The sequence below is a fragment of the Aphis gossypii genome, chromosome 1, assembly GCF_020184175.1.
Source record: "Aphis gossypii isolate Hap1 chromosome 1, ASM2018417v2, whole genome shotgun sequence".
Lineage (NCBI taxonomy): Eukaryota > Metazoa > Arthropoda > Insecta > Hemiptera > Aphididae > Aphis > Aphis gossypii.
This window is the reverse complement of record NC_065530.1, coordinates 9,498,623-9,521,973: the sequence shown is the minus strand read 5'-3', so window position 1 is coordinate 9,521,973 and position 23,351 is coordinate 9,498,623. Positions and strand designations below refer to the sequence as shown.

At 29.4% G+C, this 23,351-nt stretch overlaps 2 protein-coding genes across 3 annotated transcripts in view; both read left to right on the top strand.

Annotated features, from left to right (window-relative positions):
- The window catches only part of LOC114123365 (uncharacterized), a 58,001-nt gene that overhangs the window by 11,196 nt on the left and 23,454 nt on the right, over nucleotides 1–23,351 (top strand). The window contains exons 2-7 of one of the 2 annotated variants that reach the window (XM_050210764.1): nucleotides 2,265–2,816; nucleotides 3,831–4,007; nucleotides 4,973–5,198; nucleotides 13,966–14,259; nucleotides 18,217–18,513; nucleotides 18,776–20,389. In XM_050210764.1, coding sequence (XP_050066721.1) covers nucleotides 2,450–2,816; nucleotides 3,831–4,007; nucleotides 4,973–5,198; nucleotides 13,966–14,259; nucleotides 18,217–18,513; nucleotides 18,776–18,779 — 1,365 coding nt within the window. In that variant the 5' untranslated portion in view covers nucleotides 2,265–2,449 and the 3' untranslated portion in view covers nucleotides 18,780–20,389. Of the gene's footprint in view, nucleotides 1–2,264; nucleotides 2,817–3,830; nucleotides 4,008–4,972; nucleotides 5,199–13,965; nucleotides 14,260–18,216; nucleotides 18,514–18,775; nucleotides 20,390–23,351 lie in introns of those variants that run through there. The other variant, XM_050210765.1, reaches the window with a different exon arrangement.
- LOC126555860 (uncharacterized) lies at nucleotides 20,794–22,770 on the top strand. Its single transcript, XM_050210782.1, has one exon. It carries the CDS (start codon nucleotides 21,838–21,840, stop codon nucleotides 22,696–22,698), a length of 861 nt encoding a protein of 286 aa, XP_050066739.1. The 5' UTR covers nucleotides 20,794–21,837; the 3' UTR covers nucleotides 22,699–22,770.

Below are 23,351 nucleotides of genomic sequence, written 5' to 3'. Positions count from 1 at the left end.
TTGAAACATGTTAAATTTCAAGTTCATTTATTGAACACTTCCAATAAAATCATAAATCATTACTGTGAAATGTATAATATAATACTGTTATAGATGAAGTCATAATTATGTTAGGTATGTTGGAAACGTAACGAAATAAACAACGAGTTTAGGTATTTATTTTTTTTACACATTTTTGTTTTTTTACACAGTTTTGTTTTTAGATTACCTGTTATATATGTTGAATAATATTAAGCTTAATCGATAATAATACGTAGATAAAATAATGACGATAAGAGCAGAGTAAATAAGTTCCAATAGATGTATTTTGTATCCAAATAATTATATTAATATATTATCAAAATTTAATAAGCTATAAAAATTAATTATAATATTATGTAACTTATGTACTAATAACTTCAATTTTATAAAAATATAATCGAAAATACATATGATCCCTATTATTATATTTTATCTGTTAAAATAATTAAATATAAATATTACATTTATGTGATGTATAATAATGTATAATAATAATTATAATATAATATAGTATGCGTAATATATATTATTCACTATTGTCTATCAGATAAGTAGTTATAATACTTAAGGCTCATTATTTGTTCTCAGCTAATTAATTTATCTATAAGCTTGTTGATGAAAATATACATCATTCATTGTAAGGATACAAATTTATTTATATCGCATATAATTGCGAACTTAGTTTGAATGTTTTTGTTGATGCGAATAAAGTATAGGTATCAATAAAAATCATTATTGTAGCGGACGATAAGGACTACATAGTTTTTTTAAAAAATGGAAAGTTGCTGTCCGCAATTAAATCGTATTTTTTGTTCATTTAATTACTAACAAAATAAAATCGATAACACCTATGATAGCTAGAAGTATACACGGATACAAATGAAAACGCTTTACTCGGAAGTAGGTACTACGTATAAAATAAATACGTTTAGGTACGGATTACTAAAAACACGTGCGCCGAAAGTTAACGTTTATTGCACCGAGGCCGTTTATTAACACCGGAATATACCTATCCGGTAACAATTAAAAATAGGAAATCGTTTTTATGCTCGTGTCTTCCTCACTATTGTTTTGGGAATCTTAATGATAATTTCCAACACCGTCATAGATTTACGTTTATTACAAATGCATTAAAACCAGTGAAAGGTCTTGCAATGACCTAGTCTTGGCGTTGACCTAGACCTTACTCCGGACGGCGAGAAAGTAACTTACATCGTCGGACGCGTGTCGGATACGAAACACGTATAAGTATGTTGTTTTGACTCGATCATATCAAGTTCAAGTATGCGCATATCATACTATTATAAAACAAAAACTGATACGATTTTACGATTTTGGACTTGAGGTCGTTGGAATACTGCATAACTTAAGTGCGGACAGGTATTTATAGTATTATGTACCTACGATGTTCAGCGATCTTTGAAAACCGGCACTTGCGCACCTCTACACGCACATAATATTGTGCCGGTAAGATTTCTCTCTAAACGTATATTATTAGGTATACGCGTCACTAGGATTAATTAGTGGTTCTGTCCTACATCGCGGCGCATACTGCCTTATACGTTTGACGGACCTCTCTGTGTATATTAAGATATTCGGGAGTAATCAAGAAAACGTTTTGATGACTCTAAAATCTATAGACGAGCTGTCGAAACTTTGATTGAATTCTATATATAGGCTTGCGGCTTCAAAAGTGTGTATTTTATTCTGATGTATGGGTACTATTAATAATATCATATTGTTATGCACTCACCACTAAAGCGTCGCGAATTCCAAAGTTAATTATTCCGATCGTTTGTCTAGTGGCAAAATAATAAATATGACGCGTGTACTGTCTACGATCATTTTTTGAACCGTCATCACAATCAATCATTAAACATAAAACAAACTGTTGTCGCTAAAATATAGGAAATTCGTATCGATTTTTTTAAATGGCATTGTTATTAATACTTTATCATCCGAAAAACAGTTTCTTTTTGGAAATAATTTACGGGCAGCTAGTACACGCGTAACAACGCTTATAATATTGTTTTAAAACGTTTTTATATAGATATTTTAATCCTTCTCAAAGAACCGATTGCCGCCGCCCCTACCGCCTTAAATCGGTAAATCGTGGTGAAAGAAATCAAAAATCGTGATCATTGAAATATGAAAGAATTCCCTCGTGCTCTTGTATTTTTCATGATATTATTCATTATAACGAGGAAGTGAAAGAATTTAATTCTCTTATTTCGGTTGTGCAGAGTCAAGTTGGCTTCATTCGTCGGTGCATCGACCATTTTCGACTTCAACAGACATAATCGAGCAAACGGCGTGGACGCCGATATGATGACATCCGTGGCCTGACTTGCATACTATCCGAGCACGTTTGACAGCGATAACAGCGACGAAATCGACACAGCGATAGACTGATATACGCCGCTCCGCGATGAATCGGTCCACACACGCGGCCGCTCTGATAGTGGCCATCGGGCTCTGCCACGCCGTGGCCGTCACAGGTTCCGACGAGTCGGTGTCCGCGACGACGGACGATCTGCAAGGTCGGCTGATGGACACGGTGGACGGGCTGTTGGACGCTGCCGACTCGTATCAGCTGGCGCCTGGCGTCCGGATCAAGCGGTCCTCCGAGGATACAGCCGACCCTTCCGCAGATCATCTGGCCGACCGCGATCGTGATCCTGAGAAGTACCTGATCGACAGGTTGGCCCGGTACGCCGGAACTCACGTTCTGGACGTTGACTTTGCCGAGATGTTCCGGACTTCCGGAAGGTCGTTTTTCCAACTTAAACATCTGCGTGAGTATGATATTATAATAATATTATATTGTATACCTATTATTATTAATCGTGTGTCTCGGGTTTTAAATTAATTTAATATAATATGTAGGTAGGTTGGTTATTAAAATTAACGAGTGCGCGATAATGTCTTATTTTGATAATAGAAGAAAATAAACAGTGGAGAAATAAGGTATATCTCATTTTTGGAAGAAAATGACTTCAATCTGTTTAACATAATATCCCCAATAGAAGTAATCACGCATGTAGTAAGATCAGGTAACCTATATAACAAGAGGTCCATGGGTGACGATCAACAGAAGAATAATTTCATATAACTTTTTATTGTACGTTTGTACACTTAACAATTAACATTATATAATATAATGGACGTGTTGCTGTAGCACGCGATGATCATTAGTCTCTCTACCTTATAAAATGTATAGCTTTTACAAAATCGCATATACTTAGGTAGGTACTAATAAGTAACGATTATTAGCTAAGGGAACATTTTGGCCATCATTGGTAAACATTATTACGACTATCACTTCTGTATACATTATAGAAATACAGCATTCATACGCATTATGAGATGTAATTAACATGATATAAAAAAAAACCGTTTTAAGTTATAAATTTTAGGTATATTATATAATAGGTACCCCGTTTATGAATATTAAATTAAAACCATTCATGTTTTGAAATTTTGCTTTTATATTATATGGCATTACCGTTATGAATTAAAATGCTGTTCTATACTATTATATTTTATATTTTATTTGCATAATAAATTGTTAACTTAACCTTAGCAATAAAAATATGTATATATCTATAAACCATTACGTAGCCTTATCAACATATTAACCAATAACATCTATAGCCAAATGATCAATTTACATACTAGTTTTACCTATTGCTAATAATATTTTACTATTACTACTTACGTACAGTATATTCGCGAAAATAAAATGATCGATAAAATAAATTAACGAGTACACTATTTTTATGTATTGATATTATATTTTTATGTTACAGCCAGATTTAACTTTGGTAAGAATTCATTTTTGACTGGTTTTGGATTGGGTTTTTTGGCGTTCGGATTGAAGAAATTATTACTCCCGATCATCATCGGTGCACAAATCATCAAATCCATTGCACTTGCCGCTCTGTTACCAACAATATTGGGTAGCGTCGGAAAAGTAGTTTCAAAAGGTGCGTAAATTATTGTGATAATATTAATATAATATTGTCTAAATTTAAAAAGATAAATATTATTTATTTTGATCAGTGATTTATTAAAAAAAAAAAGCGTATACCAATTTTATAGCGCAACTTGTGACTCATTGACAAAATGGAAAACATTTTAAAATTTAGTATTTATATTGTATTAGTTGTCGTAATTTTAACCGTTATTTTTCTTAACTTCATAGTTTATAATATAATATAACTTCTGTTATATTAACAAAATAAATTAAAATCATGCAGTATTTAATTAATGATCTAAAAATGTCTAATGATAAAAAAAACACATGAAATATATCCTGAAGTTGAAACTTTTTTTTTTAAGCACTAAATACCAAGCTATTTTATGAAATAAAATAAATAAATACAATAATATACATTAGTTTTTATATAAGGCCATTTTCAGGTCTGTTTATTTTCCAATTTCGATACATAAGCATGTGTTACAAACAATATTTTACATTTTATCAATTAGACAAAAATACAAATTATAACTCTGTTTAAGATCTCATTGCGTTAAAGTCTCTATAACAACCGCTAACGCATTATCAGATTATCTAGAGTGAATAGTAAAAAAAATAATAGTCAATAGCGGCCGTTTAATAAATCATTTAAATTATAATTGCAATTAGATAAAATAAATGTTACTTTTAATTCACTTAATATTTCATTCCTATTTAGAAAACCCATTAAATTGTATGTGTTAACAGACATGTATGGAACAGACATATATCTGTTTAAAAACCAGTTAGTTTAAAAAATATTGTTTTTACATTTTTAATTTGATTAATATGAGTAAAATAATTCGGAGACTTGTAAGTCTTTAAAACTTTAACATTTTTAAAATAACATGTACTTCGATTAATAAATCATATTATTTTGAAAGCTTTATTAATATGTGACTACTGTTAAATTAATGCGATAACTCGTTTCAGGTGTATCAAACTTCGCGTCGAGTTCATCGCACTTTGGACCTGGAGCCGGTTCAGATGGTTTAAGTGACTTTGAATTTAAAGACCAACAATCGAACATCGGTCTGGGTTACGATACGGCTGGTGCCGCGGACACTTCGGGTTCGGAAACGGGTTACCAGAGTATTTGGACGTATCCACCAGATAACAATGTGAATGCGATAACCGCGAGCTACGGTAGCAACAGCAGGTAACTAATGATTGTATTATTTCTTAAAATATGTAGCACTGTCAATCTACTTGCAAAATTGATGATATTTTTATGTTTATTGGTATGTTATATGTATGAAAAATTCAAATCGTGTTTCTAAAGCCTATATATAGACATAGTATATAATATATGACTCGTTTTCACTAAAATCGTTATTGAACAATATCGGCATTTGTCAAAATAAAATGTTGACTAAAAATTTGAATTTAAGTTGAATGATTCGCTAATTGACAAAAATATTTTTTGGGTATTGGACTAGTAGGTTTAAAAACAGTATTTCACACAAATTAATAATATGTATTAGGTACATTATGAGAATGGCTTAAATTATGAAAATATGCATCGTTCTTACGTCTATAGATATTCAAACGTTATTTTATTTTTAACGATTTTTTAAGTTTAATATTAAAAAAATAAAAATAAAATTGTAAATATCAATGAAATTGAATATAAACATAAGAATTAGTTGAATTATAGAAATATATTAATAATTATAATTAATATTATTTAAAAAAAAAACAACAATAAAATATTAGGTAGGTAATTATTATTGACAAAAATGATCTAATTTTGAATTTATCACACTTAAAAGGTCAGAAAAAATAATGTATAACATTTACATTCATTGAAATGATGAATACCTACGTCAATGATAGGTAAATCGTAAAAAAAGATTTTAGGTTCTATAATGCAATTTATTCTTAACGTGCATAATCAAACTACGTTAGAACTAAACTATAGAGTCGAATACGTATTTATTTATTCATGAAGTTAAATTAATAATATTATAATTTACTATAATATACGCACAGGGTATATTTTTGATGCTATTTATACATTACCGTTAAGGTTAGACAAATGTTATTCGATATAATTCTATTGTAAAAAACTCATAAAAAGACAGCCGTTTAAATTTAAATGGTTTAGAGTAAAAAATCATTTGATTTAACTTAAATGCACTTAAAAACTTATATAAGACCATGATTTTTTGACACTAAAATTACGCACGACACGATTGTTTGAGAATCCGGTTCACACGACGTATTCGTTAAGTCATTTTTTCGTTTAAGTACCACGTGTCCCAGTTTTGAAATATGATGATTTCCGTTCATTACAATAAGATTCGTTAAAATCTATTTGAGTCAACCCGATGACCGTAAAAACAGCCCGAAGCAGGAGAAATATAAAAAAAGTTGCAGCAGTCATCTACAAATAATCAAGGCGCGTCGTATTCTTTTTAAGCTTTCGAGTTTTGGTTTAACCTCGGGGGAAGGCCAAGATTAGTCAAACCATGTGCAACAATGAAATATGTACTTATATTGTTACTATTGTTATAATATATATATATTGATTGTGTTTATTGTAATAAGAGTTTTTCATAAGCGTTTTGAAGAGTGCTAAAGATTTTTTTGATTTTTTTATTCAACTGTATAACGCGTAAAATGTTAGGCGTTTTTTTTTATAAGTTCCGTTATACACATGTAAATGTAGATAATAAATCGCTTATATCATGCTCAAAATCATATATCCCTCAATTGATTAGTCAAATAATAATTAAATTTAAAGAGTAGGTACGAATAATGTGCGTGAGAAGAAAATTTGTAATTTGTTTTATGGAAAAAAATATAGAAATAATAATATTATACTTGATTATAGTGTACTCGCTACCCACTAGGAATGCTCCTCACTGCGCTTATATTATATTATTATTATTATTATTAAAATTCCGGTTTCAGTATGTTGTTTTGGTGACCTAATATTATAGGTATACTAAAGATTTGAACATATTTATTTTCACTCAAAAAACATCGTGCACTATACACCGTTGCTGCAAGTCGTGGATAGGTATTCAGTATGATATATTATTGTATATTATTATAAATTAGTGTTCATTTTATTGAAATAGGACGTGAAACTTTGGACGTATTTTTCAACTAGCAGAAGACAGGACCATATCTCGCCATTTCGTATTAGGCGGAGACATTTACTATATCAATAATATAATAAAAACGTGTAGATGAATTCGTGTCATTACACGTTTCGTTACCCACAAACAACGGTCGTAGGATCGTTTCGCCGTTTGTTATACATAGGTTATATAGGTGTATTTAGCTGCTACTAAACGATTGATGTTTAAGGCGAAATCGACTATAATCATGGTATAATACGTATATTATAACAATATCATAGTGTTATATTGAACACTATGGTTTCGCGCGGTAACAATCTAGACACGATTACGTTCATCGCGTTACATCTTTACTCAGCGTAGACGGTAAACGGTTCGTTAAAACCACACGACCATATATTATAAATACGAAAGATGACAAGTCGTATGTTTTAATAAACGTATTATTGCATTGTGTCGGGCCACCCCGATCGTATTGTGTTGTAAACGATCGTAAACACAGTCGTGTGGTCGAAAATTTGAATAATCGTGTTCATAAACTCATATGACGTACGTATAATATACGAGTGTCTTAAAAATATCCGAAATCGTACGGAACGAGATTTAAAAAAAACAATCCCTACGTCCTAAATGCATTATATTAATATATTTTAGGTACACATACCTAGTCGTTATGTACACATATGATGAGCTAGCAAGAAAATTAACGAGTACGATTCGTAGTACGAGTAAAAGTAAACATTTAATGAGAAGTGATTCGATTTAAGTTTTTAAAATATGTATATATACGCCTACTTCCTTTACAACGTGAACATTGTCGGACATTGGTACAGATTTTTTCGCTGGATAATATTATGCGTTAAAAATTACGATAACAGTACATCAAATGCGGTTTGATAAATATTATGCAACATAACAACATCGTATTGATACATATATGAAATGCGGTAACTGAATTTGGGTGTAAATAATACACACGACGATTTACCGAACACGATCATCCCTTACTGATTTCCTATTAAAAATTTAAGTATTTGAAAGTATTATATTGTTCTAATATACACTTCCAAATTCCAAAAACCAGAATTGAAATTAATTAGTTATTGGATGATAAAAGTGAACGTGTTTTATGAATCGTCCCGTAAAATTTAATACAATGATAATATTTGTGGACTTGAGGTGTGAATTGATCGACGCGCGTGTAACACTCGAACTACCGATTTATTTGAATAGTTGGCGACAATTCGATGTGTCCGATGACGCGAAAACGAACTGTTCAAAAACATAAATTGTTTTAAAAAATCAATAACGTAATTTCATCTTTGTTATTATTATTAACGATCGTCTGTCTGATGGAAAACGTTAGAAACTATGGATGGAGGAATAGAAAAACAAAACAATAACGAAAGGCATACGGACGTGCTTCTACGATGTCATCGTATTCGAAAGACGGTTTACGCGATTTTTGTGTTTGATTTTTTTTCATTGATTGCGTGTTGTTGATAACGCGAATGAGCGCGAACTGGAAAATCATCATTATTATTGTTATTAATTAAATACATTTCGACTGACCAAACGTCATCGGCGCGGCGGTAGTCGTCGTCAACGCTCTCCAAAAAGGACACAAAGGAGAGAGAGCTCACGGATGAGCTGACGTATGTGCATGCGTGTGTGGAACCAGTTTTTGGTTTTGTACGTGACCAAAGTGACCGGTATATGAATTCCTTCTAGTCGTAATAATAATAATAATAATAACAACGAAATAGTTGTAATAATAATAATAATAACAAAATAGTAATAATAATAATAATAATAACGAAAAGAGAAATACGCACAAAGAGTCGGCAGAAGTCATTTTAACCTCAATTATTATTATAGAGACAACCTAGTTGGCGTAAACATCGTGTCCATCTTTTGCCCGATGAGAGTGAATTAAAAGTTAAAGAGTTCTAACCAAATGTCATTATAAAAAGAATGTATGTACATTATACTGTTGCTATCGTTTTGTATCGAACTCGTTGAAGAATGTGAGCTTAGTTTTCTCAAAAATCTTCTTTACTCATTTCAGTGGATAATGATTTTGAAATTTCGTCAACGTGTCATATTATTATGATAGAATCTTCGACTTCGCCATGAACAAATTACCGTGAAATTTATGACTTATCTATACACGTATAAATAAAAAGAAGAATAATTTTTGTGAAGTTTAATCAATTATTTAATTATAGTTTATCGCGTATTAACTATTTTGAGATGAATTAGTCCAAATAAGATACTATATAATAAGAACACCAAAACATTGAATTTACAAGTATATTAAGTATATATAATATTACAGCTAATATAGATAGTATCTATTAGACACTTGTACAATCTACAAACTACTTTAAATCCTTTTAGGTCAGGATATTTGTGTTTCCCTGTATAACCATTATTCAAAACTTTTTTAAAATCATACCATAGTATATTGCATCTATGTGTTTGATTTAAAAATACAATTATATTATATTAATATATTTTTGTTTAATTAATGTTAATTTTTTTTCGTAACTTTAAATAATATTGAGAAAACTTAACTATAATGTTATGACTATATACAATTGGTCAACGCTATTGTACGACATTGAACTAGACGCGAACCGAACGTATCAAAATATTTGGAACAAAATCTACATAACTCGCGATAATTGCCTACAAGAAACAAGATCATGAAAACGTAAGTCGTTCTACTGGACATCGTATCGACTTTATGGATATACAACTATTTTTACGATTTTTTAAACGATAAATAGTTTTCGGCGTAGTTCCGTGATGAAGACATCATAATAAAATATATGTATATTATTATTCACTTAACTAGTGTAGTCGAACCGTCAAGGTCACCGAGGAGTTTTGATGCTCGATCCTCGACCGACTCGCTGAAACGCCAACTTGCGCGGTGGACGCGTTTCCGAAAGAGAAACTCATCGGATATCTTGTTGTATGCAACGAAATGTGTGTCAGGCATATGATTTATAATTATTAATCGTATAAGTGTAAAATTTATATTGTATGTTTATTATATTTATACAAAATATATATAATGTTCCAATAATAAAATGCAAGAGTTAGAGTCATCGGCACATTTCCACAAAAATGTTGAGTCGAAATGTATATATGGCTAGGTTGTCACTGTATGCGTCACCATATGACTTAAATAAGTAATCAACTATATGAATAAGTAACTCGGAGGAATTCATATTCAAAACAAAATCATTGATTAATTTATTATCGAGTTTCTTTAAAATTTGATACTCGTATATCCAAAATAATATAATATTTTAGACAATTTATTTTCGGAAGTATTATATTTTAAATAACATATGTTTCTTATAGTTTAAACTTGAGTTTCAAAGTTTAGATAGGAGATAGATAGAGAACATATATGCATATTATTGTTAACGGTGAGACGTTTGTTGTTCAATTCGATTTGCACACTTATAGATTAAGATTATTGAAATTCACAGCTTTAATAAAAATCGATTTATACCGTCTACCTCAATTTCAATAAATTAGATAAAAATTTAAAAATCTAATACTGACATACATATTAGAGTTAATCAGAGTTCGTTATAAACTATTCAAATACAATAATATTATATAAAAATTAATACATTTTAAGTTGTAGCGATTTTTTTATAAGCTTACAGAGTATAATATTTAGTATCTACATGTCTTTACGTAAAGTTTCATGTAGCAATTCACTGGGAAATTAAAAAAAAAAAATTTAACTAATACCACGAGTGTCATAGATATATAATATATATGAATAATTTACACAGGTTTATTTTTTAATATAATAAAAAATGGAAATAAGTGTATAGTGGTGTATATTATAATAAATAGAGATGTAACTACATCATAGTGCAATACATTTAACAATGTACGTGATGTGCGAAGAAATCGCATATCATAATATAATTATATATTATAATTATATACACTTTCTGCGGACGTGGTATGCCATTTTTTCACCGTGGCTCATTCGTAAAAGTGAGATTAGGTTATACTAACATGTACATTGTACATATATCAATGAAATAATAGCAGGGGGTAACTCATCAATATACGAGTATATAATTTTATATTGTTGCAATCCGAGCAATCGGAATTGTTTCGATCCGACGATTGTTGGACCTATATGAATTATTTTCTCATATACCTACATGCTCCTCATAATACACGCATGTCGCATCACGACATCCGCTATGTACCTTATTCATCACGTTTGGCGTGTAAATTAATATTTTAAAATCACGATCGGTAAAAATTCTTCATCCGATTGCGAGTTTTATGATATACTTCAGAAACCACGCATTTTAACGGTAAACCAATCTAATACTATTGTAAAGATGACATTTTTACTTTATTTTTTTTTTATTCTCAATTCTGATGAAAGCGTCTCGTAAACTTTTTGTAATGATTAGCAAATTGTTCTAGTGTCGTCATCAGTCAGTAACGATACAGTGAAGCAAGGATATAAAGTTCTATGTATTTCAACCCACTTATCTAACTGCAGTATGTATGCTTGTTTTAAAAACTGACGTAAAATAATCATACTGTAATGTTTTTTTGTTATTAAATTTCGGTCAAAACAATATTTCTGCTCACGAATTTCGGCTCTACGCCATAATAATAACGTAAAATATATTTAAGTGTGTGTGTGTATAGATATAATATTATATTCAATATACATATAGGTACACTAAATCATTATTAAATTAATATATATTTCTCTATGAAATATATTTTCATAGTGTATTGTTGCGTTCGTATTGTGTTGTCGATAGATCGCCTATAATAGACCGATGAAATAATTGAAGCGCCGCGTGATTTTCATCACACACAATATATCACTGTGTCCAATAATATACAAACTATTGCAGCACGCGTCACGAACTTGGACCGGGACGCCGTGTTTTAGAACATGATTAATTTATCGTATTATTATTATTATTCGATCGTATACGCACGAGAAAGAGACATCGGAAACGGGACTTAACATAGAATAGTATAATAATATAATATAATGAACATCGATCGCGACAGGCCGAGGAATCTCCGTTTCTCCGTTATTGCACTTCTTATACACTGCAACGGCACGTACAACATTCAGCGCGACAGAAATTTCGAGAAAAAAAAACACACACACACAACGTTATTTACCGATTTCTAACGAAAAATCCGACGAAGAGTAATTTTAAAAATCTATTCGTGAGGTTGGAATATTACTGACGCAGATAAACGGTTTACTTTGCTGCAGATAAATCTTTTAAGTACCTACAGTCAGTATTTTTTATTAACATACCTACGCGATATTAAAGCAAGCCGTCTAAGCTGCCTCTTGTATTACGCACCGTGACATGGGTTTCTGTATAATATCCTCTGAAATATTATACTTATCTGTGAATTAATAACACAATATACGTTTCATTTTTGTTACTTTTTTGAGTGAGCACTAACCGCGTTCACTGTGAGCACGTCCTAAATCCGAAAACAATGAAACGTGTGTACTGTACAGGTACACTATACACACATATTAATACTATAATAATTTTCATACGATTCAGCTGGCGCATGTACTTACATTGTTAGTATACCAATATACGTGTATTATTATCATTACAACAGAGTTCGTTAGTCATTATTATTTTCTAAATACCGAATAAACGTTGATAAATTCAGATGGATTTTATACGTATGCGTTTGGTCGAAACGGTATAGGTAATATTATATCTTTATTAATTAGCCGTATTATATGAGCTCATATAATACCATGCTTAGAACAACATCTGTGTTGGGTTCAGTACTAGCCTATAATCAATAGACACAAATTAATTCGGAAGTCTTATAGGCTGATAATAGTGATCCATACGTTTATGATATGTCATCGAGTTTAAATGGCGCAGCGTATAACAGTATTTTTTTTTTAGGCCATACGCTTATAAATTACACCTACCTACGATGGTATTTAAATATTTCTGATTTATCGGTCGATTGATTGAGTCCGTGTAGGTATATAGGTACGACTCGTGTTTCGTATATAATATCCTCGACGACGATTTAGAATCATTAAGACTAAACAAAAGTATAATCAAGCTTATAATATTTATAATGATATTATTTTATATGGGTAGTGGGTACTATATTATGATAAAATCTATCTAAATCATTTATTTTTATCGTCATAAAGCACTCGTTTCTAGTTTTTAATTAAAAATTCTAGGTCGAGATATAATGCACCAACTGTATTATGTTATATGTATATGTAATGTTATTGACGTTAAAAATAGACATCGAGTTGACACTAAACCGACGTTTTATTCATTTTTTTTGTTTTTTTTTTTTGTTTTTTTTTTGTTATCCGTACGTGACGGTATTACAGTCGTAATAATACGTCCACTTAAACCTACTATCTATTATAGCTAATAGTATTTTGGTATTGATAATCTGATAATAATAAAATAAAATAAAAAAAATGAGTAAAATATTATATTGTTTGTTTGATGCAACTCAATGGCAAAACAGACTTGAAAATGAGGAGAGAGAATTTCAAATAATACATATACAACTTATTGTGGTACTCGATACTACATATCGATTGAGCGAGTTGCTTTTCAAATAAATCTCTCACTATTCCTTACGATCGTATATCTATACTTGTTGAATCCAACATCCCTTAGATTAAGATCTTTTTTAAAAATTAACTATCTATAGGTACTATATAATATATATACAAATACATGTCAATAATATTATTCAATTTATTAATAATTATTCGCTATTACGCGATTTCAGGTACCCACAGAAATATGGTCAAAACACTGTGTCCAGCACCAAGCTCCAGTCGGGCAACTATTATACAAAAGACAAGACCGAAGACTTCAAGGTATTCCATACGATACCAACCAGCTCGCATCTGTTGGCAAACTACGATCCATTTTACAGTCCACTATTGTCCAGGATCGACACGGTGTATAAGCAGCTCGGGTACACCACTGAACCATGCCGGGAACGATTGGTTTGCCAAATGTACAAGAACCCAGCCAAGTTTGCACCGTACAGCAATCTCATATCAGCTCAACTCAGCAGGTATGTATCTGTCTTTTTTTATTACCGATTTTCGCTTGGATATATTCATTATTAATTTCACGTACATTTAATACCCATTAAAATACCTATTTAAAATAGTAGATGCGTAATGAAATATAACTATGTGGGGGGATGCCGACGGGGTTAGGGTTATAGATATTATAATTATCGAACTATTTCCATGTAGCTACAGAACTGAATCATTAACAAAAAAATATCATCTTAAAATAATAAAATTGTTATTTTTTATTTTTATTAAAATCTATGTTCAATGAAATAAAAATAACTTTGCATGCTATTGGTATTGAAAAATCGTCCCAAACTATTAGAAGTAATTAAAAATAGGAAAATTATACAATAAAATCTATGCAATGGCTTAATAATAAAATGTTTTGAACAAAAAAATCTATTAGGTATGCAAAAATATGCAAAACAAGTCTTGTATAATAACGAACATACTATATTATAATAATATAGTTACTAGTTTTAATGTAATACAATTTTTGATTGAACTGATAATTACTTTTTAATTGAATAGTAAAATAAAACAACATAAATCAAATTCACAGTTTCAATACTCATACAAATTGATCTAACGATAAATTAATGATACAAATAACATTTGTGATCATAACTGTTTACAAACAGATTACAATATCACATTAGTGCATGAGTATTATACAATATAGGTGGACTATGAACTCACATTTCAGTAGGAAAATATTATATTATATTTTATTTGTTATACCCGAAATATGGGATTAAAGAAGTTATGAACATTTTTGGCATATAATTCCATTAAGTAATACTTTTCCTTTTTTTGGCGAGGGTTTAAAAACCAATTTGAGCATAAAATAAAGATATTCGGTTGCGAATACGATATATTTTTATTACAAAGTCACGATTCGTATTATTATTATTTAAAAAAAAATTGTATAGGCACTTTTTTATTTGTATCCAAATCGCTATTGTACCATACTGTTAAGTTCTACGTATTCAACTACGCATAGCGGCTATTGGCTTTTTTTAAGCGCGAACACACAATGGAAATTTGTCCTGCAGTGGGTAGGCGTGTGTCCGCGTGAGTGTTATCCGAAATTAGAAATTCACCAACGCAGGTAATGCCGTATTAATATAATAATGTCATATTTTCAAATGTTATTCGTACAGGCACTGAATATTAGCCGTTCATGTACCTATAATAATACGTTGCAGCAAATAAACGCATCAAAACGCGGTTTGTTCGATCGATGGTTGATTTGGTGCTCGCACCGCAGGGTTATCGGACAGTAATTCTATTTAGCACAATGAAAACGATAAGTTATAATTAATAAGTTGCTAAATTGACGTACACGCTGAGTGCACTGATACTTTCACTCGGCCGACGAGCATAAAAGTGTTTTAATCGCGTGCCTATTGTTTTGTTGGCGCTTGTGATGATATTTAGGTCGTGACGAGCTTCTTCTTATTAGCCTGTTAGACAAACATGTTATTAGAATAATATTACTGCCTAAACGGACGGGTAGGTATAATATTTAAAAAGTAGTCATCTCCGACAATAATATTTTCTATTCCGCTTAAAAGCACGACACGTCACGCGACCATCGCATCCGCGAACAATTGTTAATAATGGCAATATGGCATTATTACTATCAATATAGTCAACAATATATATTTTTTTTTTCATAATAAAACATAATAAGATATGGCGGATATTCACAGCTGATATTTTAAACGCGTTTAACCCATAGATTTGTCATTATTAATTGGCTCCATGGGACAATAATGGAGTTCTGATGATGTAAAGAATTAGGTAGTACCTACAGTGAACATAGCCATATAATAATCTTTTTATTGTGTGATTAGTGATAGATTTTGGAATGTACTATTCAACACCATACAAATTAATTTTAATGCCGTTTGAGTCAGTAAAAATTATTCCGAAATAACAACAATAATAATAATATAATATCCAAGTAGAATGTGTACTAAAAAGGGATTTGATGAAATCTTTAAATGATTACAAAGCATTTTTATGTTTTTACAAGGAACATTCAATATATGTGTACCTATATAAATTGATTTGACGGGTAAATATTTGATTCATTTTTAATTAACTTAAACAGTGTCGGAATTATTTTAATTTTTACATTGCATATTATTAATTTTTGATTTAATGATTAAAGACATAACAATTATTGAAATATAACTGTGAAATAGTGAAACCTGTTATAAATGTACAAGGTAAATTTAAAGATAGGAAATATCCAGTTTTTAGTTAAATAATCTTTAATTAAATACAAATACTAAAAGTAATTTGTTTAATAAATACTAAATTGTATGAGATAAATTTAAAGATAGGAAGTATCTAGTTTTTAGTTAAATAATCTTTAATTAATATAGATAGGTACTACTAGTAATTTGTATAATAAATATTTAATTGTATAAATGATAATATTTATTTAAATATTCCAACACACATCTATATTTTATAAAGCAAATGTACAGTTATGCATATGTATAATACATTAATAGATACGTATTAAATAGGTGTATAGAGTCATGGAGTGTCACACAATGATTGACTAATTGAATGCGGTAATAGTATTTCTTCACCGGATTTTCATACAATTTTTCACATCATATTTAGACATCTTAGTTAAAATAGAGCAACTATTTTATTAATTAAATTAGCATTTAAAACACATTATAACATATTATTTTACTTATCAAAATTAAATGCCAGTTTATTTTTATATTTAAATTAGGTTACACTATATTACTATAATAACCGCGTGAATATTAATTTTCCACTGTGTAATGTATATAAAATTTGTTAATTTAAGAACAATCAAGTAATTATTGAGTAAAAAACCTTACTCTTTAAGTTATACTTAATTTATTCTAAAAGTTACCTACTTATAAAAGTAAAAACAGTATTTACATCAAAAAATATTTTAGAAACTAATAAATAACATACACGGTTCTCTCAATTATAATTTATATGTGTGTGTAATATGTATATAATAAATAAAAAAAGCATCTACGTTGATTTATATTTAAAGTAAAATATGTTAGAAATTCATCTTACACTAGTTTATATAGGCAAACAACTGTCCACGTACATTTTTGTCATTTCGATAAAAGAGGCTAAATGTGAAAGTTTGATAAGACAATCGTAACTTAAGCCAAAAATTACTATCAGTAGTTGTAGAAACGTTTAAAATATTTTCTCCAGTAACACTGATTTGATTACCGTATGTGAAATGAATGTAAACACAAATTTCATTTTTATTCTAATTAAATGTTCGATCGAGGTACTAATATAAAAAATATTTACGAGCGTATATAATACGAAATTCAAACACAATTTTGTATTTATTTACGTTTACTTTTTTTTTTATTAACATACTATTATAATGTATTATCTATTTTAATTTTAAACTCTATAAATACTAAAATATTAAACAATCGTAAAATCTTGAATTACACTAGTATATATTAAATTAGTATCATATTATGTATCATTGTATCAAGTTAACACAGTGTATGTTAAGTATATTGTTGTTTTTACAACAATATCGCATCTTTTACCATATTATTTAAAAACATGTATTCAATATATCTTTCTTGTAATCTTAAATATGTTTTTTTTTATTTTGCAGTTAATAAGATAGGTAATATTAAACGAAGTCATAAATTTATATTTTTACATATTAATAACAATAACAATAATTAATAAACATTATTATATAACATAATAATATAATATACTTTGTATTATAAGTTATAATAAAATTTTCATGCAAGCTATTAGAAAAAGTAATAGTTAGGTATACATTTTTAATATATGGTGTAGTAATTCTTCGATGATACAAAAAATAGTTCAAAGTATAAAGTATTTAAAATAGGTACCCAAGAAAATAAACAATTTTAATCGTAAACGTTTGGTTCCAGAGAGTTGAATGAATTGCGCAAACCATCGTCCGAGAATCCAGAGATATTGCGATTTTTCAAGTATATGAAAGCCGCTAAAGATGGTCAAGACAACAAAAATTGCGAGATGATATTCTCGTCGTGCGTGTCTCAAAGGTCACCGGACGATTCGGTGCCTATGATGACCACTTACAATGAAATCAATAAATTGGTACAGGCACGAAACGCTAAGAGACTGATGGAATCGTCCACTGTTTCCGAAGACGTTAAGTCGGAATCATCCACTGTTGGTGACGTAGAGTCGGTATTGACTTTGAAGTGAGTATGATATTTTACTAATTAGTATCATTATATCTTATTATTTATTTAATCACGAAGTACCTTATCAACCGAAAGGTCTCTCCACTTTGAACTTTTTGTCATCACAATTTGTTTTTAAAATTTGTTGCTCGATGCACGTAACAGATAGCTGAAATAAAAAATAACACCACAAAAGAAAAAAATATTATACTTAACTACAATTACCAGATATCAGTCGTAAGAGTAATAATGACGGGCGTTTTGAATTTTTTTTTCGCAGGTGAATAAATGACGTTTTTTTCGATCAATGACGCAGCGTGGCAGAATATATTCAAAGTCATTAGGAAATATATACGATACCTCGTCTAGCTCAACATAGTTTGTAGTTATAGTTATTCTGTATAGTTACGGTATAGTTAGTATGCCAAATGCGCACACATCATAGGATGATAGTTATTTATTGAGCGCGCGGCATATTGTTAAATCGGTAAACCGCGCGCGTCGTATTTTTATCATAAAATAATAATAATAATAATAATTTATTGTGTATATACCGTGAACATAATATTTCGATAATTTGTCATAGTTTTTGCGTCTAGTCGATCTGGATGCATTTATATTATATTCATTGTTTGATCGAAACACGCAGAGAACCAATATCGGAATCATCGCTCTACTGACAATTCGTCGAACTTTATGTTTTCGATACCTATTAAATATAGTTCACTACCGAAATGGTTTCGGAAAATTTGGACATGAGTTGTTGTTCTAAATCATCTCAAGTTTAGCCAGAATATGAAAATTGTTTTTCGAGTTCCATTTTTGGACACATATTTATTTATTTATTTATTTACTTATTCTATTTTGAATTGCTCAACTTGAATAACGGAAAGAAAGTACGCAAAATGAGTAAGTTTTTAGAATATTTTGAAATACTACTTGAGATATCGGTACAATAATTATATAAATAAACCAATACGGCTTATTTCGCCATCATAATAATATTATTATGATAGTTGATTTATAATTGACGGTATACTTGGTTTTTATGAAAAACGTTTCAAGACGTTTCACAGATCTTCGAATACCATAATCGTTTTTTAAACACTTTATTACAAACTATTTAAGATAGTTGGGATATTCGATGGTTTGATGTTCATTGTCATATTATATCGTATTTTAACCCAGAAATGTCTTGAAAAAATAACACTTTACGTAGTGTTTAGTTTTGATTAATAACTAATAAGCCTGTCTAATGTAATAGTTATATAGGTAGGTATCACAACAATCTATACTATTATAATTTTGTGATATTGATAGTTATCTAATATCAATGAATTAAGTGCCTAATTTACTATGTCAGTGATATTATATATATTTAATTTTATGTTGTATTGCATCTTTGTTTATACAATTTACAAGATTCAGTTAATTTTACTTTGTAGGTATGTAGTATGTAGTATGTACCGATGATTTGTGTTATTGATCACATATATTAATTGTACCCAACGCGTGTTATTATATTGTTTTAAATTAATATATTTATTATGTTTTATAATTTTGTAAACACCAAACACATTATGTACCTATATAGCCATACAGTGTAGATAAGATATAACATACAATAATGCGTTAGTTGTAAATTTTGCATTGTACTTTTTACAACTGCACTTTAATAATTGTAATAGTATTATTATAGAGTCAGTATTTTGTAAATAATTATTTATGCACTAATCAAACACAGTTGACTATATCATATTTTATAATCGAATTGAAATTATTGTTATCTTTTTGTTAAGCTTCTGTACTTTCAAATATTTCTATTGTTAGCTTTAATATAAGAAATATTTTATTTAAAAAAATATTATTATCAATAAACTATGTATCAATACTTTTTGTTTGTTATTTATATTTATTATTCAATGCTATAATTTGAATGAGTTAATATTGACTACCTGTGTATTATAGGACTTTTATATCCCAACTTAAAACACAAAAAAATGATTAACTATAATTACCGTTTACAATTTAATTATATATATTATAATACTATAAGGTAGTATATATAAAGTAATTTATCTATAAAACAAAATATCCAATAGAATTGATTATTTTTAACGACACTAGTTATTAATATTAGCTCATAATAGTTATACGTTTTATGAATCTTCAAACTGAAATGTTACTGTGCTTATTTGTATGAATTAAAATCAGTATTTTACGTAAATTGTGAAAAACTCAAAGTGTTTCTAATTGTTTTTAATAATAAAATCATACATTTTGGTAAATCTATTTTTTTTTAATTAAACACAGTACTTAAAATTGTATAGAATATTTAGTTAATTTTATTCTTAATTATTTTTAATTTTTATTGCCTACACGACTATCATTGTTACTAATCTATCAAGTATCATATTTGCCTCAATATAATATTATATAATAAACAGTAAATTCTTATTATTTACTGATGACACAAAACTCTTCTCGGAGGTTCACTCAATGATTAACTGTCACCTATAACGAAGTTATTTAAATTCATTAGATGCCTGAGCTGTTATTATTGAATTTATTAGACTTATTGTTTAAAAATGTCAGTAAATGTCGCTTTAAAAGATTTTATAGTAACAGGACTCAGTTGGATTTTAAATTTTCGATGCACCTTATGCTGTATCTGCCTTGCTAATGTAGATAACACGTTGAACTATTTTGCAATTATTACGATGGTGACTTGATCTTTTACGACCATATAAATGTCTATACTGCTAAAAACTTTGGTAATATTACGTCTATTTTAGAGTTTTATATTTTTCTTTTGTCCTCATATTTTAAGTGATATGAACTAGTTTGAAAACAGATTCGACAAAAATATTTGTTTTTGGTAATTTATATTAACTATTATGTAAAACCTGAACATATTCGATAAAAAAATAAAATATCTATATATACATAGACTATGTACTATGTATGTACTATGTAACATAGTACAAAATAGAGCAATAACGCATGAATTGAAATAAATTAAACATTTTAAAATGTTTTTATAACAATAATATACCTAACCATAAACTCGCGTCTGATATTAAATATTTGAATTTATTTTGATACTCGTACTAAATTTGATGTACCCAAGTCTAAAAATATTTAACAATTATATTTTAATAGAATCGCAATAATAATATCATACTACATACTAAAATACTATCACGTTTTCCGAATTTGGTTGTCATGAAAACAAGTGTTAAACTAACCTCGTGTTGACTTGATAAATAAAACATAGATATTTATAATATAAATATACTAAATAAAATAAATATAATATAAATATTATTGTAATTTTTAAAAATGCCATACACCACCATAAATAAAATGTTACCGGTGACCGTGGACATTCGTCTACAGCACCGATATTCAGAAATTGCAACCGAACTTTCGAGATCAACACATTTTAACAAAATCGAAGTACTGCGATTACTGCAGATGCACTACATCCTAACAAAAGAAGATACAATTCCTATGGATCAGTTACTATTCATGCAATTCATGGACGTTTTTTTAGGAGTAAGAAACGTAGAAGCTGTAGAAAAAATGTTTTTAATAAGTTGCATAACAAACGAGGAGAGCCTAACTGGGTCCGAGTTTGTGAAGATTTTATCATTGGTATTAAAAGGCAAACTACCTGATTTAATAAACTTTTGCTTTGAAGTTTACACAGAGATGACAAGGTCACCTAAATTCATTAAAAAAGAGGGCGTGTTACTGATGGCCAAAAGAAACAGTTTGAAAATGTGTAAATTAGTGAATATGGAGAAGTTCGATCAAAGTTTCGTGGATTTCGTTATGATTGAGGTGGACAAGGATCGTGATAACAGAATATCACTGGAAGACTATCGTAAGGCTGTGTGCGAAAATGTCGCTTGGTTGCAGTTTTTGGGGAGAATCCTTCCAACGTCCACCAGAAAAGAAAAATTTATGAAACTATTTACAAATCGACCATATATTAATAATATACAGACTTCAGTGTCAGCGATGAATCGAGAAAAAAAGGAGAAATCACAATCAGAAATGAAATCACAAAGCAAAAGCGCAAGTAGTTTATCGTTTTCCAGCGATTCTGCTGGTTTAGTAATTAACCATGGCGGTTATCAATCTACGAATAGAAGAAATCAAGTAGTAGCGGATGGAAATTTTTTAACACTATTTTAACTAATTAAAGATGTGAGTTTTTAAAGTTTATTTATATTATATTATTTACTTATTAAAAACATTTTTTCTACAGCTTCTACGTTTCTTACTCCTAAAAAAAACGTATTAATATTACTATTATTTTCGATTATTTATATTCTAAATTTATACTTGGGGTACGTGAATAAAAAAAGATTGGCCTTAGAAGGAACATAAATCATTATTTTAGTTACGACAAGCGTGTGTGATGATAGTATGAACGAAACGTACAATTTGAGCTCTATTCCAGTAGGCAATTGTACCTATTTGTTTATTAATTTTTTATGTAAACACATATTAATTATATAAATAGTAGGTGTAAAATGGGGATTCTAGATCTCCTCCCCCTTAAAGTTTACATATAAAAGCATAGGCTCCTCTGTATAGGCAACAACTACACAGCTCCTCCCAAACTTGTATTAATTACTCAATATAGGCAACCTGCAACACGCATAAACCCAACACCAACACCAGATCCTACACGTAACCGGCATATATTAATTTATACCTTCTCCTTCAAACCCCCTACCTTTTGAAGAAAAATAATGTATATAATATTCTGATTTTGACTAAATATGACACCTGACCATCAAATATTTTTCCCCTTCCCAATCAATTATATTTCTTCCCCTTTT

Coding starts and splice junctions, on each gene's coding strand:
- LOC126555860 (XM_050210782.1), top strand. CDS start 21,838: ATGCCATACACCACCATAAATAAAATGTTACCGGTGACCGTGGACATT.